The 18,651-nt window shown below is 54.8% G+C and overlaps 2 protein-coding genes across 2 annotated transcripts; one reads left to right on the top strand and one right to left on the bottom strand.

The window, feature by feature from the left end:
• Positions 1 to 2,236: 2,236 nt before the first annotated feature.
• On the bottom strand, positions 2,237 to 8,170 carry IML1 (vacuolar membrane-associated protein iml1; the record flags this gene model as incomplete). The annotated part of the gene is made up of 1 exon (XM_065757902.1): positions 2,237 to 8,170. One exon carries the CDS (start codon positions 8,168 to 8,170, stop codon positions 2,237 to 2,239), a length of 5,934 nt encoding a protein of 1,977 aa, XP_065613425.1.
• Positions 8,171 to 9,543: 1,373 nt separating this feature from the next.
• On the top strand, positions 9,544 to 10,658 carry N0V96_007040 (uncharacterized protein; the record flags this gene model as incomplete). Its single annotated transcript, XM_065757901.1, has 2 exons — positions 9,544 to 9,678; positions 10,377 to 10,658. The coding sequence occupies 2 exons, from the start codon at positions 9,544 to 9,546 to the stop codon at positions 10,656 to 10,658; spliced, it is 417 nt and encodes a 138-aa protein (XP_065613424.1).
• Between the last annotated feature and the right edge of the window lie 7,993 nt (positions 10,659 to 18,651).

Here is an 18,651-nt window from a genome sequence, read left to right as displayed (position 1 = left end):
CTAACATTACCTTATTTTGTTTGCATATGCACCACCCAAGGTAAGGTAAGGTCGTGACCACAGCAATAAGGTGCCAATAGCACAGAAGCGCCGTTGATTGCAGCCATCCACCGATGCGCAGACGCTAATTTCCCTGAATCGACACCTTCCATTCCCATTTGAACGTTTCTCCCTCACTGTCCCTGCCTGATGCCACACATAAAGTGGCCACGCAACGAACGACATGAAAAGTCGAGAAAGTAGCAAGCGAATGGCAGCTTCCTTCTGTTTTCCACTCCTTCCCAAGCTCATGTTGAAGGTGATGACTGGCAAGTGCAACTGCTTGATGAGTGACTTCCCCAAGCCCCCTTTCACGTCTGTAAAGCGGGGCAACGGGTCTCGTCCCTGCCAATTGCGGTCCCCCTTTCCTCCGTGCCTTTTCAAGTTCTCCCACTTCCCTTGCCGTTTACCTTAGGGTAGGTACACTACCGTCAGTGTTCATTGCCATTTCATCGAATAAACCCCCTGCGGATGAAATCCGTCCAATTGAGCCATCACAAATAAACCATCCAAACAGCATCCAGACACATCTTCAGGACGTCGTTGATGTCGTCACAACCCCGGTGACGTGCCAAGCCGCCGCCACGCCTCTCGAGTCTCTCCCCAATCCTCCAATCCTACCCTGCACAGCAAAACAAGACACGACAGCACCAAATGCGCGCCCAAAACAAGCTTCTGCCAAGCCCCATTTTTGCCAAGCATCAGAACACAAGACTTGCCAAGGCGGTCACCAGTCGATCGCATCGTCTTGGCCATTGCTTCTTCAAATTCATCAGTCTGAAATTCTTGTCTCTCGTACAATTTGGCACATTTCTCGAATCGAACTAGAATGGGGTTCAAGACAAAGTGGTCCAGGTCCACCTGCATACATGGAATTACTCGTTGAGTCGCATCATCGTCAGGTCAAATCCATTCGAGACTTCGAGTGTGGTGGGTGGGGCGCACAATGACATCAGCCACCTACACTCACCACCAACTCAAATCGCTCCCCAGGGCCAGCCACACCTTTCTTTCTTTCTTTCTTCTACCTCCCTCCGTCGACTCGGGACTGTCTGACAGTCGAGACCGCAACACCCGCTTCGAATCAGGTAAAACCACCTCATACTTTCCCAATACCCCATCCGTGACAAGGGGTGGAACAGACAGTTAGACAGCTCGACCACCAGCTGCCACTTAACCTTTTGCCTCATTCAGGCACTCTCGCCCACCCACACCAAGAATGACGGGTTCCAGACCAAGGTAGATCCCATCCCCCCCAATCCCAAACCTATCCGAGTCTTTGGGAGTATGTGCTTTACTATGCGCCCACCGCCTTCCTCCGGCATCTTCCACTCTTTGCTTCTGTATCCGTAATCTTGACCGATTCGCGATTCGAATTGTTACTTCGTACGCGCCCACAAAGGAAAATGCCCCGGCATTGCAATTAAACTTCACACAGCCCGCCCCCTATAAAGCCACACCTCGGTACGGAACCGGTACGGGAAGTGGTGTGTGGCTGGGGTAAGGTACGCCTGGAACGTACCGAAAGTCAATTGGCGTTGCCAACAAGCCACCTCCCGCATCCCGACGGGAAAGTCACATGACGCCTTGTCGACGCCACCCGAGCCGGCGGCTACTGTGTAAATCTCCGACCAGACGCCTTCATGTGGCGCAGCAACGCCCGCAGAAGTGCATATGCCAGATCCCAGGTTTTTGGTCTGTACAGCTGAGCCACACATCACCAGCGTAAACCGGCCACACCAGTCCTCACTTGATCCGGTAGCAATATCGCTCATCATATCACGAGGGGCGAAGAGTTCAAAATCATGACGGTCTTCAGTCCAAGAGTCTCTGTGATTCGTACTATTGAAGAAAGGGTCATTGGAGAAAGCATCAGGGGAGAGATCAAGAGGGCAGAAGGTGGCTGGTGGCCTCCGCTTACTTTGCATGACTTGACTCACATGATGGCCGTTCAATTTGGCACAGCCATTGCATAGCAGTCAACTTCCGAAAGTGAGACGAGAGCCCAGGGCAGAAGACCCTCTCAAGAATGATAATGGTCGCGCAAGAGAACGTGCAAAGGCCCTAATTGGACAAATCTAGACAGATATTGTGAAAGATCACACAGTATCAACGCTAGTACTATGTTCATGAGCTTCATAATCATTTACACAGAAAAAGAAAATCCACACCAGTATACACTATCCACACAATCACATCACTCCCTCTCCCTCTCCCTAACCTCCCTCCTAGGCCCCCCACCCCCCAACCCAAGCCCATCCTGCACACTCGCCCTCCTCAAAAACTGCATCCCCGCCGCCGGACTACTCATCAAGCTCCTCGGCCCGGGACTCGGGCTCCCTCCACCAATATGCAATCCCCGGAGCCCTTCCGGCCCACCTCCACCAACTCCACCTCCGTACCCAAGCCCACCACCGCCAGAATGCAAATCCCCCAGAACACCCGCCGGCAGCCCCAACATTGGTATACTCGCCTCCGGCACAGCCTCAAGCCCAACGACAGTAGGCCTCATCGCTCCCGGCGTAGTCATGGCCTGCGGCGGGCCCCGCTCCAGCGTCTCCTTGTAAAATGCCTCCAGCCCCGGTCCGTCGTTGCAAAACGCCTCGAGCTCCGTGAGGATCGGGATCGGGTCCACCGCGGCCGTCGTGTTTGCCGCTGATGTCGTCGTCGCCGCACCGCCAGAAGGTCCCCCAGATGCGCTGGAACTCGCTCTCATGTCCGACGCCCTCACCGCCGGCGACCCACCAGCGCCGCCCCCAGCATAGAAAACGGGCTTCACCATCGGACTGCTCATCGGCGTCGGCTCCGGTATGCCAAAGGGCGTGTACGAGCCCACGGGTATAATCCTACCCCCGCGCTCAACGACATTATTCGCACCAACACCACCACCACCACTGCCGCTGGCAGCGCTGCTATTCGCCTCCCTCATATCCTTGAGCTCCTTATCCCGCGCCGTCCAAGCCCGATTACTAAAGAGCCGGTTGGCCAGTACAAGAAAGTGTCCCTCGTCCGTAATCTCCGCCAGCAGCACCCCGGACCGGTGGATATACTGCGAATACTTGAAATCCGGCCGGCCCCACGAGTACCTCACCTCGACGTCGCGCGGGAAATTCGATGCCGCCTCCATGTCGAGCACGAAATCGAATTTCCGCATCAGCACTTTTTGGTAAAAGTGTTTCCCCGGCGCCGTCTGCGGCGAGAATGAGTTGGGCTCGTAGTACGTCACCGGCTGCTGGCTCGGCGGCGGCACGGACAGCTTGATAAGGTAAGGCCGCCTAAAGGGGTTCACCTCCGTGATGGAGCACGCTTCCTTGATGGGCACCTCGACCAGCCGCAGGCCGTACGTCGCCGCCTCGCGCGCCCAGCCCTCAACCACGTCCTCGATCAGCTTCGCCGTCACGTTCATCCAGTCGATGCGGATGTGGTAGCAGTTGTCCGGGTTGTGGAGACGGTCGTAGTGTAGGTCGACGCGCTCGGGCCGGTACGACCGCTTGCGGTGGTCCACGTCGTATTTGATGACTTTGCTGAGGCAGACCTTGGGCACTTTTTTGTTGCTAAACATGACAGAGTACGCCGTCGGCGTGGTGGCGCCCGAGATGGGCGAGTTCTCCTCGTTGATCGACGTCGGCCGGGAAATCATGCCCGGCCGCGGCGAGTCGCGCGGGACGTTTTCCGACATGGGCGTCGAGGGCACCGAGACGTCGCGGCCCCGACGCGAGTTGAACCAGCCCGGCGGGTGCGGTTTGGCGTACTCGGTAGCAACGGTGTAAAAGTACTGCCCGTCCCTAAATACGTGCCGTCGCTCAACGTGCTCAAACAGCCCGCCGCGGTCCTTCTTGTCGTCCGACGGCCGGTCGTACGTCTTGACCATGAGCATATTGCCCAGCTGCTCCGCCTCCTCGCGGCTGTCCAGGTCCTCAAAGTTGTCCATGAGCCACGTCGTCATGTCGGAGCCGATGAAGCAGTTGTAGTGCAGCCGCAGATGCCACCGCCGGTTCTGCAGCTTGACGCCGCCGTTCTCGACAGGCTGCTGGATCGCTTCGGCCAGCGCCGAGAGGTTGAGGTTGGATTTACGAAAGTGCTCCCGGCTGGTAATGAGCTGTCCCTTGCGGTTCTCGCCCAGGCCCTCCACCAAGGGCAAGTTGTCGAGCTCGGCCGCGATGACGACGGACGGGTCTTCCGTCTTGTACACAATGTCTAGGGGGTTGGGATCGCGCTTCGACTTGGCCGTCTGGTACCTCCTCTCAAACGGCGGGATGTACCGGTACTTTTGCCATGACAATGAAAGCCGTCTGATACCCTCTAAGCGCACCTCCTCGGCGTTGTCGCCGGCCTGGTTCCTAGGCACTGCCGACGACCGTGACACCATGGGGATGAGCACGAATCGCGTCCTCCAGAACCTCAGGTTCTCCGTCATCTCGTCGTGGTGACCAGCGAGATACGAGTCAATGTAGTTCCAGTTTCTGTCGGGTTTCGGTGTGGAAATGTCAACCTCCTGCGTCCGATACCCGCTTTCCATCAACGTCCGGATCGCCGGCCTATACAACGGGCCGGAATGGGAGTTCCCAACCGTCAACTCGGCCGGTTTGCGTATGTAAATATTCACCTCCACCTCTGTGCCATTCACACACGAAAGCTGGTGTATCGTGTTGCCCACCGAAAGGAAGATGCTCGTGCCGTCTTCCATCGCCTGGTCGCGTGAGAAAATGTCGGCGATCCGCAGCAGCTTCTGCCCAAACGCTTTTGCGACAGACGGGCCGATAACAACTTGGAAGCCTTGCGAAAAACGGAGGCTGATCAGCTCCCGCAGAAACTCCTCTCTTGATTTCGGCTCCTCCGTAAGCTCGTCGTCGGCGTTCTGCGCAATGACATACGGCTGTCTCTGGTACTCCGTGTCAAACTGTGATTTTGAAGGAAAGTACTCGGTCGTGAGCGGCACAGCGGCCGGACAGCACAGGGCTTTCCACTTCATGACCTTCATCTCCGAAGTCCGGGGGAACACATGCTGCCACCGGCTGTAGAGCACGGTATCATCCACCTTGTTCCTGTCCGGGTTCGACGGGTTCAGCACCGTGAGCCAGGGCGAGATGGCCGTCATTGGCGACAATGTAGACGGTAACTCGGGCATAGCACCAGCGCGCAGCTTACTATTGAACATTTTCTGATTGTCTTCCTCTGCTCTGAACACGTGAGAGTTCCTCTGGTCGGGATCCTCCCGGAAATGGTCCTTGCGCGCCAGTGACGACGGCAGGACGGTGCCGTACCTATGCTGCTGGCCGACCGAGCTCTCGCCCCGGCGTGAAGAAGACTTCATGTTAATTGGAATGCTCGGCGTCGAGGGCAGATCCTTGAGGGTATCGCGCGAGTCCGACCGGAACAGCTGCGGCGAGAACGAGGACATGGCCGTCGAAATACTTGGCTTGATGACCTGCGGCGACGAAGGGCGCGGCATCGTCGACATGACAAGCGGCATCGTGGGGCTCGTTACGCTCTGCTCCGTCGACGCCTTGACCGTCTCGAAGCTCGCCTCCGCCGCCACCACCTTGGGCGCCGCGATGCCGAAGCCCCGCAGGCCGAGGCTGATCTGCCGCATAAACCTAGGAGGCTTGGACGGCGATGCTACAGACATTTTGCCCGCCACGCTGTGAGAATCGGGGGTCGTCGATGAGGAAGTAGAAGACGACGTCTGGTTAGAAGACGTCCCCGCCGCCCCCGCCGATGGTGCCACTGGGGGATGATTCGCAGCCTTCCTCGCAGCGGCCACAATCTCGGCCTTTTCGCTATCCACAATATTGACTGATAACTTGCGCCCGGCCGTGACGGCCGCAAGGCTCTGGTTCGGCACAATCTTCTTCTCGGGCAGCGACGTCCCGAATAGCCCCGCGTCCTCCATCAGCTGCCGCCTCGTCGTCTCTTCTAGATCCCGCGAGGCCCTGGCTTGCGCGGGCCGCCGCGACCTTGGCAACCTCGCTCTGGTCTCGTCATACTCCTGCAGCTGCTTCCACAGCGACTTCTCGCCGGGCTTCACAAGCCTGTCGGGCATGAACTTTTGGAACCCGTACACATGGTCCACGAGCGTGTCCTGGTGGCGCTTCAGGGGTATCATGGCGATCTCATCCGTGCCGCTGAGCCGCGAACGCAGTGAGCTCTTAGACTCGGTCGTTGTTACAGGGAACAGCGGGTCTGCCTGCAGCGGTGTGGTCTCGATCTCGTTCGTCTCGAGTACGCTGCGCATCTGTAGATCATACATCCTCGCGCGGATCGCAAAGTCTTCGCTCTCCTGGCCCTCCTTGTCCTCGGACACCGAGAGCGCGATGCCTTGATACGACAGCGCCTCTTCGGATGTCCCTGTCCAGTAGGAGACGTGCAGCCACTGGGGCACCGCGTACGACCACTCATCCTGCGGGTTCGCAAGCCTGTCGATGCGGTGGGCGAGCTCTAGTCCCTTTGTCGGTGACAGCGACTCGGCCACCGACTGGTAACTGCCGATGATGGGCGTGGCCTGCTGTTTTGGCGTACTCTCGCGGCTCCGTACGGACCTCGATCTCGACAAGCCGTGCGAGCCCTCCGAAGTCTGCGGATTCCGATAGCGGAACAGCGGGACCGAGTGGAGCGGCATCTTTGGCACGCAGATGAGGTCGATTCCGATGCCGTTTCCGACGAGGGCCTCTGTGGTCCGGCGCAGAGACTCATACTCAACCTCGAAAACGCCGGGCCCGGGGCTGATGACGACAATCGAGATGCCCGTCCGCATAAGGTCGCGGTCCACATAGTCGTGCGCGAACTGGGACGAGGCGAGGTTGATGGCCTCGAGGAAGTTGCCGTACATGGCCAGCGACGACTCGGCCTTGACGCGGTTGGACGCGATGCCCTTGCCGCCGTTCTCCTCGGCCAGCGGCACGAACGCGCTGTTGGCCTTTTGGTGGTGCAAGCTAATGTCCCGCCGGAAGAAGTTGAACTCGCGCTTCAGCTGATTGAGAATTGTCGTCCACTCCCCGCTCGCCATCTCGCTAACGACGACACGGTAAAAGTCCTTGTACGGCCTGCGGTCGCCTGATATTTGCACGCCTGTGTAGTAGTCCCCGTGCAGCGTGCTGCTCGCCAGTTCCGTTGTCAGACCTGTATCGTATTCCACCCTCGCGAAGAGCACGATGCTCACGAGGTGCTTGGCCTTGAGCTTGGCCCACTTCTTGAACAGCGCCGGCAGGAATCCGTTGACGACCTTGTTGAAGAGGATCTCGCCGGACCCCTCCGAGTCGAAGTCCCACATCTCACGCGCCATCTGGATGAACAGCACGTACCTCGCCGACTCGCTTCGGAAAATCGGCCTGGTGTTCCTTGTGAAGAAGGCCGAGTGCGTCTTTCGTCCGTCCACGAATACCGCCGTGACCTGCGCTTTTATCGTGCCCATGAACAGTATCGACTGGCCCTTGTAGACTGTCCTTTCTGTGAGTTCGCCGATCGCCAGGCGCCACATGTCGGATCGCGAGAGGTACTGGTCCTTGAAAGAAAGCTCGACGTGTGAGGCGGCCGTCGCGGGGTTATCAGCATCCACCGGCGTCAAGAGTACCTGCGTTCCCTTCTTCATGCCAAAGGCATCTGCTATATGCTTGACAACGTAGATGTCGACGTTGGGCAGGCGGCTCTTGAGCTCCTTGGACATCTCCTTCGCGACGCAAAAGTACTTTTTCCCCAGCGTCGCTCCCTCGGGCGCCGCATCGCCCTGTCCCGCTCCCGCGCCGGCGTTGCTCGCAGGATTCCCTCCGCGTGCCGTCGCATGGTCCTTTGTCGCAGTCTTATCGCCCTCGGTCTTAATCACGGTGATGGCCACGAGGCTCCCGGGTCTGACATCGCCCTTGATCACCTCCGGGCTCAGGAGCACCTCGTCGCGCGAGTATCCCTCGTTGACGCCGACGGTGCACCTTCTCTCGAGACGGCGCTGTTTCACGGAGCTGGACGAGTTGTCGCCGCGGATGGTTGAGGCACTGGAGACGGTATCGGGGGATCGGGGCGAGTCGACAGACGATGTCGCGGAGGGCGGTTCGAGGCTACTTCGGCTGAACTGGCGGAGGTGAGAGGACCAGTTGGGTCCCTTGCGCAGGGAGGGTGCCGCGCCGGCATTGCGAGGCATCGTGGGAGCAGAGCGTTCGTAGTGGTGATGGTGTTAGTGGGGGGAGGTGGGAGATGGCTGCTTGTTGCGCGACGAGGGAGGGGCTCGTCAACGGTGGCCTGTGTGGAGGTTTCGCAGTGGCATTTCGTTGCTTGCGTTCAATTACACCGAATCTATTCGTATATTTTGGTGTTAATGGGATTGTGAACCTTGCGAATGGCTTCAATCGGCTGTAGTTGAGGCTCCTTGACGGACCGTAGTGGCATCGTCACAAGGTGCAGCTCCGTCGCGACGGCAGAATTGTGGCGCCGAGCTCTCACTACGCCACACCGCCTGTCGTTTTTGGCTTAGACAATCCCCAGGTTCTTGATGCTCGCATCTCCCAGGGTCTCATCTGGTCTCAATTGAGTGCATCCAATCTGAGACCCGGGACCTGTCATCGTCTTAGTTGCACAGCAAAACACGTTCCTTTTGAAGGGAATTCGTCTCTGTCTGAAGCCAAACATATTGCATCCAATCCTCTCTATGAAATAGATGCCAATTGCTCTGACAATCCTCGCCGGAGACTCAAAGTTGACATGCGTGTTGATCTAAGTCAAGAAAACAAGAAACTGCTTCCACTTTGACTCCTTAACTCTAATTCCGTGACCTCGCCGCCTCATAACTCGGGGTAATACTAACCTCCTTCCGGTTCACCACCACAAGCTCTCGTACCAAAGCAACCAGCCACGTCAACGCAACACCATCCAGGCATCCAATGAAGCCCTTACTCTGGGAGCAAAAGACAACCAAGATGTGACACCTTCAACTATGCCAAAGCAAACACTCCGATCCCCTTTTGTTCCCGCTGAGGAGGCGCATCGCACAGTGACAACGCAGCTATCCGAATCGATAACCACTTGGCCAACAACCAAACTTGAATCGTGCTCACCTTCCTTTAAAAGTTCTCCATAAACCTATTCCAGAGTCTATGATTCCAGGATGAGTGAGCGAAGCTGCGTAATGCCTAGAAACCTACGAGTCATCAGCCCCAAACTTTGTTTGAAGAACAGAAAACAACTTCCATGCTTCCTTTTCCTTCCCGTGTGTGTATGTACCAGCCCGGCCCGGAACGGACACATCAGTCTCGTGTCTGTACGTCCTGAGTCTTGAGGAAATGACCCGACTGTACGAGATTCTCATCCGTCGGTCCTTGTAGCTGTACGACCGCTGTCGAAAGCCCTCTTTCGTTGGTAGAAACAAATAGATTTCAACTAAAGAGCGGTTCAAAACGTCGCTCCTCTTACAGGTGTTGACTCGTTCTCCCTTTCTATTGCTTTTATTGAATTTCAAGTCAAATATTTGTGGGAGTTCCACGATACCTTCCCTCGGACGTCGGAAAGCCCGAAAAAAACATGTCTCGATTCAAGCTCAACAAAAAGCAGCGCCTAGTTGCCACAATCGCGATATCTGGCGGCTTCTTCGTCGCAGAGCTGGTCATCGGGTACCGCACAAAGTCTCTTGCTCTAGTAGCAGACGCCTTTCACTATGTATAGCAACCAAACCCAATCTCCCAACTGTGTTTATGTGATTGGTGCCGTGTATCTGACAAAACGATCTAGATGAACGACCTAATAGGGTTCGCCGTCGCCTTAATGGCAGTGATTGTAAGGTTTCCTTGTCCAAACTTCAATGGCCTTCTTCTCAGACCTAAGCAAAACATACCTGGACTAAATACTGATGTACCAAAAAAAGGTCTCGGAGAGGAAAACCCCTCCACCTAAATCCCTACCCTTTGGCTGGAAACGCGCCCAGGTGATGGGAGCCTTCTTCAACGGTGTGTTTCTGCTTGCGTTGGGTGTCAGCATCCTCCTTCAAGCCATTGAGAGATTCACTCAACTTCCGCGTGAGTCTTGGGCCTTTCTTACCCGCCAGTCCCGATGGGCTTGGCCCTCGGCCAAACGATTGAAACGAGCTCAAAATTGTTGACAACTATCTACAGATGTCGACGACCCAGTACTGGTTCTGATCATGGGCTGCATAGGCCTCGGGCTCAACGTCATAGTCCTAAGTTTCCTCCACGGTGAGCAAGATCTTCAAACAAGCTGTGTATACCAACTCTAACACCAAAGACTCAGAAACCCATCACCATCACCACACCCAAGAAACAAGACATCCCGACGAAGAGTCTAGAGACCCTCCCTCCCCCTCCAACACTCCAATACCGGCACTACCAGCATCTGCCAAGCAACACACCTACACCCGCGACCTCAACATGCTAGGCGTCCTCCTCCACGTCCTAACCGACGCCCTAAACAACCTCTCCGTCATAATCGCCGCCCTCATCGTCTGGAAATCCCCTTCTCCCAACCGCTTCTACGCCGATCCGGGCGTCGGTGTCTTCATCGCCCTGACAATCATGCTCTCCGCTGGGCCTCTCTGCCGGCGCGCGGGCCAGATCCTGATGGAAAGCGCTCCTGCGCAACTTGATGTTAATTTCGTTCAGGGAGAGATGCTAAAGGTAAAGTAGTTTACTTTCGATATCGTGGTGTACCTTACCTTACCGCCTTATACCCAAACAATCATGAATAAGTCGGGAAGAGAATTCATGTACCTGACCGTACGCCATAGGCAATGCGGATGTGGAGGAGGTGATTTTTTGGAAAAAACAAAAAGAGAGAGAGGGGGGTGAAAGAAGACTGACAAGCTGTTTCCAGGTCCCCGGTGTCCAAGAAGTTTCGAACCTACTTGTCTGGCAACTAGACCAGACAACGAGCCTCGCAACCGCACACATCACCATAAGAGAAGACAGCATCACCAGCTTCGCGTCTACGGCCAATGTCATTGCCGCGAGGTTAAAACAGTTTGGGATCCGCTCCATCGCGCTGCAGCCCACGACTACACAGCGACGGCCGCACCAAGAGGTTGAGGAAGGATTGAAAAGTTCTTGATGCTCATGTTCGGGAGTAGGGTATGGAGTTGAGGATAGCTGGCTTCCTACGGTTGCTTGAAGCCATGGGAGATTGGACTGAAATGCGTAAGCCAGTCATCTATCCTATTCTGAAGGTTTCTCATCAACTTGGATTTGACAACCATCAATAAACACGTTAAGACTACCTTACGCAGAGCATGTAATTCCAATCCAGGTTCTCTAGCTCTATGGTCAGAAATTATCCTCGCCCACGATCTAGTAAAAGTCACGCAAACCTCACCAAAAGACATTAGCCAATCCAACTCATATTCACGTGATGACGAGAAAAACCACACCCGCACACGCTGGGACGTAAGACTGCTTGCTGCCTGTATGCATACAACTCTCACCTCCTCCGATACACAACGGAAGAACGTCATCGTCGCATCAGAAATACCGAAACCCCCAAAAGATGATGTGAGAAAAAGAAAAGAAAAAGCTTTGCCGCCTTACAACTCCCAAAAAAAAGTCTTTGCACAGCCTCTTAGGCAAGGACTTTTTACCAACCACATTATATTAAGCCAAATCAAATCAAATCAAATCAAATAATATGGTCGTCTCACTGCTGAAGAATCGATACGACCACGTCTTTTCAGCAAGGTCACATCGTCAATCCCCCGTGCCGCCTCTTTGCCTCGCTAGTAATGAGGTGAGAAGAAAACCCCCGTCCGACTCGTTGTCCAGTCACTCCGAGTTACAAGACATGGATACCTAGCATCATCATCATGTTCTCTCACCGGATGATTGGTAATGCCCGGGGTTGGAGGACGAGTCACAAGACTTGAAAGACGGAGACTTGTAAGAGCAGGGTAGCAATAGCAAAACGGCACAAGGGGGAGAAAAAAAAGCTACTTCTTTGAGCGGAAGTGCCTCGCCTCACTCAGCTGGCGTTTTTGCACTCACCTCTCATAAACCTAAAACCAAAGAAAGGCAAACCACTACCACGATCACATAGAATATCTTATCAAAGATTCCAAGGACACCAAGCTGAGCTGAAAAGGAAGGACAAACCATCTACCCACCTAACCACGCCACCCACCAAACATTAAGGTACTTAACCAGGGCTGCGTGGGGATGTACCAAACTCGATAAACAATCACGTTGAAAACACATTGGTCATCGCCATTCCACGATGCTATCGCCTCATCGTTAGCGCTATCTCTCACCATGGAGATTTATTTGATATCGCCGTCCCGAAACCGTGGTAAGCGGTAAGCCTGGTCTCCTCTGCGGGGGACGGGAACCCGCCCTTCGGACGCCCCCGAAATGGCGTGGGGGACCAACAAATCTGCCGAAAAGTGGGATGCATGATTGCATCCATGACATTAATCCAGAGGAGGGAAACGTTGCAGAACAGTGCTGCATTTTCCCAAACGGCAGAAACGCAGAACCGAGATCGACCTTAGCGGCAATGGTTCCTTGGAACGATGGGATCCCAAGGATCCGAGGTGTCCTCGGTTGCTACATTCCCACCTACGAGTCCGTATGTGTACGTCTGCGTCTGACCAGGGCACCGAAATCATAGGCTGGCGATTCAAAAGGCCAGCAAAAGTACCGGTGTGTCCCGCACCCTCACCTCGGCCTCAAGCTATGGCGCCGCACCCCGGGCCGAGTACAACGGGACAGTCCGATGCTGACATCTATCTATTACCTTTCGATTCCCATGAGTCAAAGATGAGTGTGTTAGTCTGTTTGGATAGGCGCACCACAGGAAGCGAGAGTGCAACAGAAGAGCAATAATGTATGGCCCCATCAACCGTTTGGCTGCGCTAATCCTGGGCATGCAGAAGTCGCTCTTCAAACTTGTGGGAGCGCGAGATATGTTAGCTCCAAAAGCCGTTGTAATAACCGTCGGGAACGCTACCATGATCCATGGCTGCTGACATCCCTAGGCATGTAACCGACATGCCACATTGAGGAAGATCGTCGCCATCACCGCCGTGTGTAAGCCGGGCTGGCCCGGCCCGCGGACTGAACGGACGGGAAAAAACGAATCGGTCACTAATATGGGCAAGCAAGAAGGTTGGCGAGAGCTGGACGTCGGTCTCCAAAAAGGTAAGGTTGGAGAAATCATCGGAATTATCAGGGAAAAACCATCAAACGCTGAGACACGGGACGATGATCGGTTCTTGCTGGTGTGTGTGGCGAACCCTCTGCGATAGATCCATGAGAAGTATGTATCACACAACCCAACGTCTGTTCCAATCTGCGGGAACTCCGAGTGAATCACCGACTCTTCTGGATAAATGGCGAGTTACGAGTTCCGAGTTGCTACGAGACCATAGGAATCGCAGACTTCGGTGAAATAGGGCCGAAGACAGGAACGGACACAAATTCGCAGAACCCCGAACGGGACACCGGTAGAAGACCACTTCACGGCTGATGTCACTGGGATGGTGAATACGGGGAACCGTTCCGCCGGGTGCGCTCAGTCGCATGGCCATGTCTGAGAATTAGGATGGTGAATGGACCGACCGATAGGGGTTTCCCTTTACCCCGACGCTGGACACACCGCTGCCTCTTTGCCGGGCTTGGGTGGCCAATAACTGATAGCTTATTACCTGGCATGTTGGAAAATGAGATCATACCGCGGCCTTATTGATCAGGAAAGTTTGTAGTGTAGCTTTGTGGTCTCGGTGTTGGATATCGGTGACGGAAGTTGCAGCTAGACTTTGCGCGTGAACGCCCGCTTCGCCGCGTGGATGCTTCCGGATCCCGCTTGAAATCTGCGGCTTGTCCGGGAGATGAGAGGAAGCAAACCAGGCAGCAGGATCATAGCATGACCTAGTCGAGTAGCCAAGGTGAGGCTTACCATGTTAATGAGCGTTCTTGCAAGGACAAACCGGCCGGCGACGGAAGACTACATTCGACCCCCGGTGACCCGTGCGCTGGGACACTTTTTGCGACGGCGCGCTTGCGGCATGCTGGGCAGCGAGTGCCCCAGGAGCCTGGGAATTGGGCTGAACTTTGAAGCGGCCCCTGAGATAGACAGCTTTGAGAGAATTTGTTTGTCCGATTGTCGAGGATATACGAGTTGTGCCTCGTTAAAGGTGCGGATCATGAGCATCACGCGGGACAGCGCCGGGGTGCATGATCGAGTGCCTATCGTGGAAGGTGTATCCAGCACCGCGACCTGATCGGCGGGCCCATGATTGGCGCAGGTAGACCGTTTCGCTTGGCTGGGAGTGCGGCGTAATGACAAGCAACGAACCTCTGGAAAGGGCCGATGTGTATCAAGGATTCAAGATGGACGGACTTAGCGAGGATGTCTGCTGCCCAGCGGGGCAGTGCGTGTGTCCATACTCCATAGTCCATGAATCCGTATCACGTCGTATGGAGAAGCTCGGTTCGATTTGCGCCTCGCGTCGCGGTTGGAGGTGTGATTTGAGGCTAACAGTAATACCTAGGTGTGCGACAGTGCGACCTGCGCAGTAGAATGCGATGCATGGCTTATGACGCTGTTCAACGAGAAAGTGCTGGCAGATGGATTTCAAGCGAACACATGGCGACTAGGACATCCACGCCAAGTTCCCGTGGGCGACGCAGCTGTTAGCTTGCAGCTGCCCTACGTGTATGTGTCTCATCTGCAGCTTGTGCTGCATTTCAACTTGGCACTGGCGCATGGGAGGCGGCGCCTCTATTCGTAAGGGTCCCGACACATCGCAGTGGCGATGCTACTCGAGACCAGTACGTGTACCGGGCGGGCTTTCTGGTGTCACCTGGTGTGTGACTCAAGCAAGACGTAGACGACGTGTTTTCCCAGTAGATGGTTTCTTTCGGAATACGATCAACAATGATCACGTTGGCCACGGCACTGGCCAAAAGAAGCTCCCGGGGATGACCGTGACTGACAGTTATTCTAGGTTCCGGTTCCGGAAGCCGGACAGAAGGCATGCACCCTGCTGCGTTTGGGCAACATTGGGTCGCTGGTCGCTGGTCTGTGATTAGCAATAAGAGAAGGTCGGTGAAGCAGTCGCGTGTCGGAAAGGGACGTGCAATTAGGCTGCTGGACGCACCGAGGTCCTTGGGCGGTCGACAAAGCGAGCATGGGAAAGCTTGATCGAAGAATGGTTGGGCGACTATCCTGGAGCCCTGTTGGAGAGTGTTGGGCCGGTGATTCGACTGCCAAGGTGTCGGTCTCTCACCGAGGAGTGTAATCTCGCTGAGTGACTATAGGCTGGAGTCTGGAGACTGGAGCTCCGCGCCGTGCGCGCTGTCAGTGTAACCTGGCGAGTGTTTCTTATCGGCCAGACGCTCGGTCGTCCACCCTAGACCGAGCCATTGTCAACTAGCACGACGGTATTCCACCTCTGTCTGGGACTTGCGGTGCTGCTCCACGCTGCAGTCATGTCGAACAGCAACATGGTCGGCGTTGACTTGCATCGCTTTCCCCTCGTGCCCCTCAATTTCTGGATTGTTCTGACCCGTGAACTTTGTTTCCTGTGGCCTTGGAGGGGCTGGCCACGGCGAGGTTGGAGAGGGCAACTGTTGAGCTGGAGTGACAGCGAGTGATGAATGGGGCGGTGGCGGGCAGACGAGGACAAGACGAACAGTCATTAGTCGGGAACAGGACCCTTTTGCCAGCGACTGATGTAATTTGGGGAATATCTATCGGCGCAGCAGGGGTATGCTAGGTCTCGTTGGCTGCTCGTGGTGGGTATTGGTAGTGTAGGGAAGTGACAGGCGGGCAGAAGATTTCCGCCTTGTTGCCGGAGAGGCGTGAGCGCAGAGATTGGGGGAGGATGAGCAACAAGGTCCGTCGGGGTCGGCTCCGAGAACGAGACGTTGACGAGTGCGTGCTGGCATGCATTCGTGGAGTGACCTGGGGTTGCAGGTAAGACTCTATGTCCTGTTTCTACCAACTCTGACAGTCGTACGGAGTTTGTGAGACGAGGTATCGCAAGGACTCCATCTCTTTGACGTAGTCGGTGCCCAAGTGAAGTTGAACTTGGTTGTGTTTGTTTGAAGTTGGGCTGTGCCATGGGACAAGATGATGAATGCCCCCTAGGTGGCCTCAAATGACCGGGGGAAGAGGCACGGACAAGACGACGGGCGCAAGAGAATGACAAGCGAAGCGAGAATAGCCCAACATGATCCAAGTTGATTGACACCAGCGTTGAGGCCTTGCGGGATAAACTTGAGCCAGGAGCAGATGAATGCCGATGCTGGTTCGGGGAGTTACGGTCAGCAGTAACTGCGGTTGTCGTCGTCGTCGTCTTGGAGAGCAGGGTCGCCAATGATGCTCTTGTTGCAAGGCAGTCATTGACGAAAGTGAAACCTCGAGGTGGGATTCATGCAAGGGGTAGCCGATGAAAACAGACAGGGCTAACGAGGCAGAGAGGAAAAGACTGGTGCGCAAGAGAAAGAGAAATTCGACATGGGATATTGGAAACTTCCTGAACGGTACGTACTACTGCGTATTGCCGTACACTACGGACAAGAGAAGAAGTCGCAGAGACGATGGAAACTCGGAGGAAGGAAGGAAGGGGTCGCCTGGGGACGGAATTAGAAGGCAGCGGATTGGATGACGGCAGACACGGCTGAAGATGTTTGGGGCTTTTAGACCAACCGTGACCAGGGATGCTCGATGCAATTTACCATTTGAACGGGACGGCACCTATACTGTACAACCCGTCACCTGTATCTTGAGGTCATGGTACTTGGCACGATAAAACAGCATAGAGCAACAACATGGATAAGGCACCTTGCCACTTATGTGTGTTGTGTTGGTCACCGCCTGTTGTTGTTTTGGACACCTAGAATCGGTATGGTGAGGTATCGTGGTATCCTAGGGATGAGTGTAATAACAAGAGAGGAGAACAATAGTAGAAGATGGGGAAGTGAGGGAAGAGAGATCACGAGACACCAGTTCGCCCCAAATTCAGGGTCCTCAAGTGACAAAACATGGGAACATGGGGTGCGAGTGTCAAATGGAGGCTAATTACCCCGCTATTGTCCAGAGTGATCGAGCTACCTACCTAGTGTAGCTTCTACATTTGAGTCTAGGGAATTAATTGCAGGAGACTTGAGAAGTTGAGATTCACTGATTTGGACAAGTCGGTTAAGACATTACCTAAGGGGACTACTCCTCTACTGGGTCTACCCCGGCTTGTTACACGTTTGCCTTCTTTTTTTTCCTTTTTCTTCTTTTCGTCTTTTGTTTTGATTCTCAACTTTAAATCTGCTCTGTTCTCACGCTCTCTTTCACGACCCCGTGATACGACTTCTGACATTCTCTTATTCCAATCAGGAAGCATCATCTTTTTCTAATTCGCCTCCCGAGTCCACCGTGTTGCTCAGATGCTACCCATTTTTAGAGGGGCAGAGAGCGAGAGAGAGACGTCAAGTATGTAGACGCGGCGCTAGAGCAGAGATGCAGTAGCGGACGAGGCAACACGCGCAAGTGGCCTACGCAGTACCGATATAAAAGATACGTACCTCGGATAGTCCTGGATGCAGTGTGGACGCAGTGTGGCAGTGGGCGGGTTTTAATGCAGTCGATGCACGGCAGAGCAAGGGCTGTTTTGTTCACCGCATTTTTGGAGATACATCGAAAGCCCAATTACACAGCGTCGGCAGGCGGCAGGGCATCCTCTTTTGGCCCCCCCCTACCTACATGTATCTTAGACTACAGGCAGCCCTCCCATGTTGCTATGCCTTGCTGCCGCTGCCCGTATCAGCTCTCGGGGAAAGACACTGCGAGATGGAGGCGGAAAGAGAGAGGGATCTTCAAGACGTCCAACGACACCTAAGCAATGCACCATGAGGTTTGGCGGGAAGACTTGAGATGATGTGGCTGCCGCCGCCTCTGCCGTTGCCGTTACTGTTGCCGTTGCCGTTGCCGTTGCCGTTGCCATAGCCGCTGACCAAGCCTGACAGAGTCAGAAGTCAGACATGCATCATCTCGCCGTTCAAAATGTGCCTCGAGCTAAGGTACACAAGAAGGGCAAGGCCAGGTACCTTACCTCCACCACCTAAAGTGAGGTATTCTCGGGATGTGCGAGCGAGCTAAGGTACCTAAGTACGAGTACGTACCAGCCGTGCCACATTACTTACATGCCTCTTTCCAAGTTTCTCCGAAGAATACCTCATGGTAGCTGAGATGGGAGGGAAGGAAGTCAGAAGTCAAGAGTCAAGGATGGAAAGACCGAGATACTACTGGAAAGAAAGGTAGCGAGGGAAGTGACGACGAGGCGGAAGGAATGAGATCAGGTCATCAACAACGAGTACGTATTCTAATAGATACCTTACTTGACCCAAACCTTGAAGTATCGTCCACTTACATAAGGTACGGTTACCCACTGCGTAGTAATCCAGATGCTATTACCAGTTGCAGGGCTAGGCCTAGGCTACCAAAGAGCACGATCCAGTGCTCCATTCCAGCTCCACTACCCAAAGATAATCCACCTCAAAAGGTCCCAGTCGTTGGGCCGTCGTTGTGGGCGTCGTGAGCGTGGCGTGGAGCGGGCATCGGGGATGAACCGTGAAGACCAGGTTCCTCTCACTTGCAGACTGCAGTACAGACTGTACAGTACGGAACACTAGACTTGAG

The sequence above is a fragment of the Colletotrichum fioriniae genome (genome assembly GCF_027942845.1).
Source record: "Colletotrichum fioriniae strain IMI 355084 chromosome Unknown scaffold_8, whole genome shotgun sequence".
Taxonomy (NCBI): domain Eukaryota; kingdom Fungi; phylum Ascomycota; class Sordariomycetes; order Glomerellales; family Glomerellaceae; genus Colletotrichum; species Colletotrichum fioriniae.
Note: the sequence above shows the minus strand (reverse complement) of the source record. Positions and strands in the feature narration are given on the sequence as shown.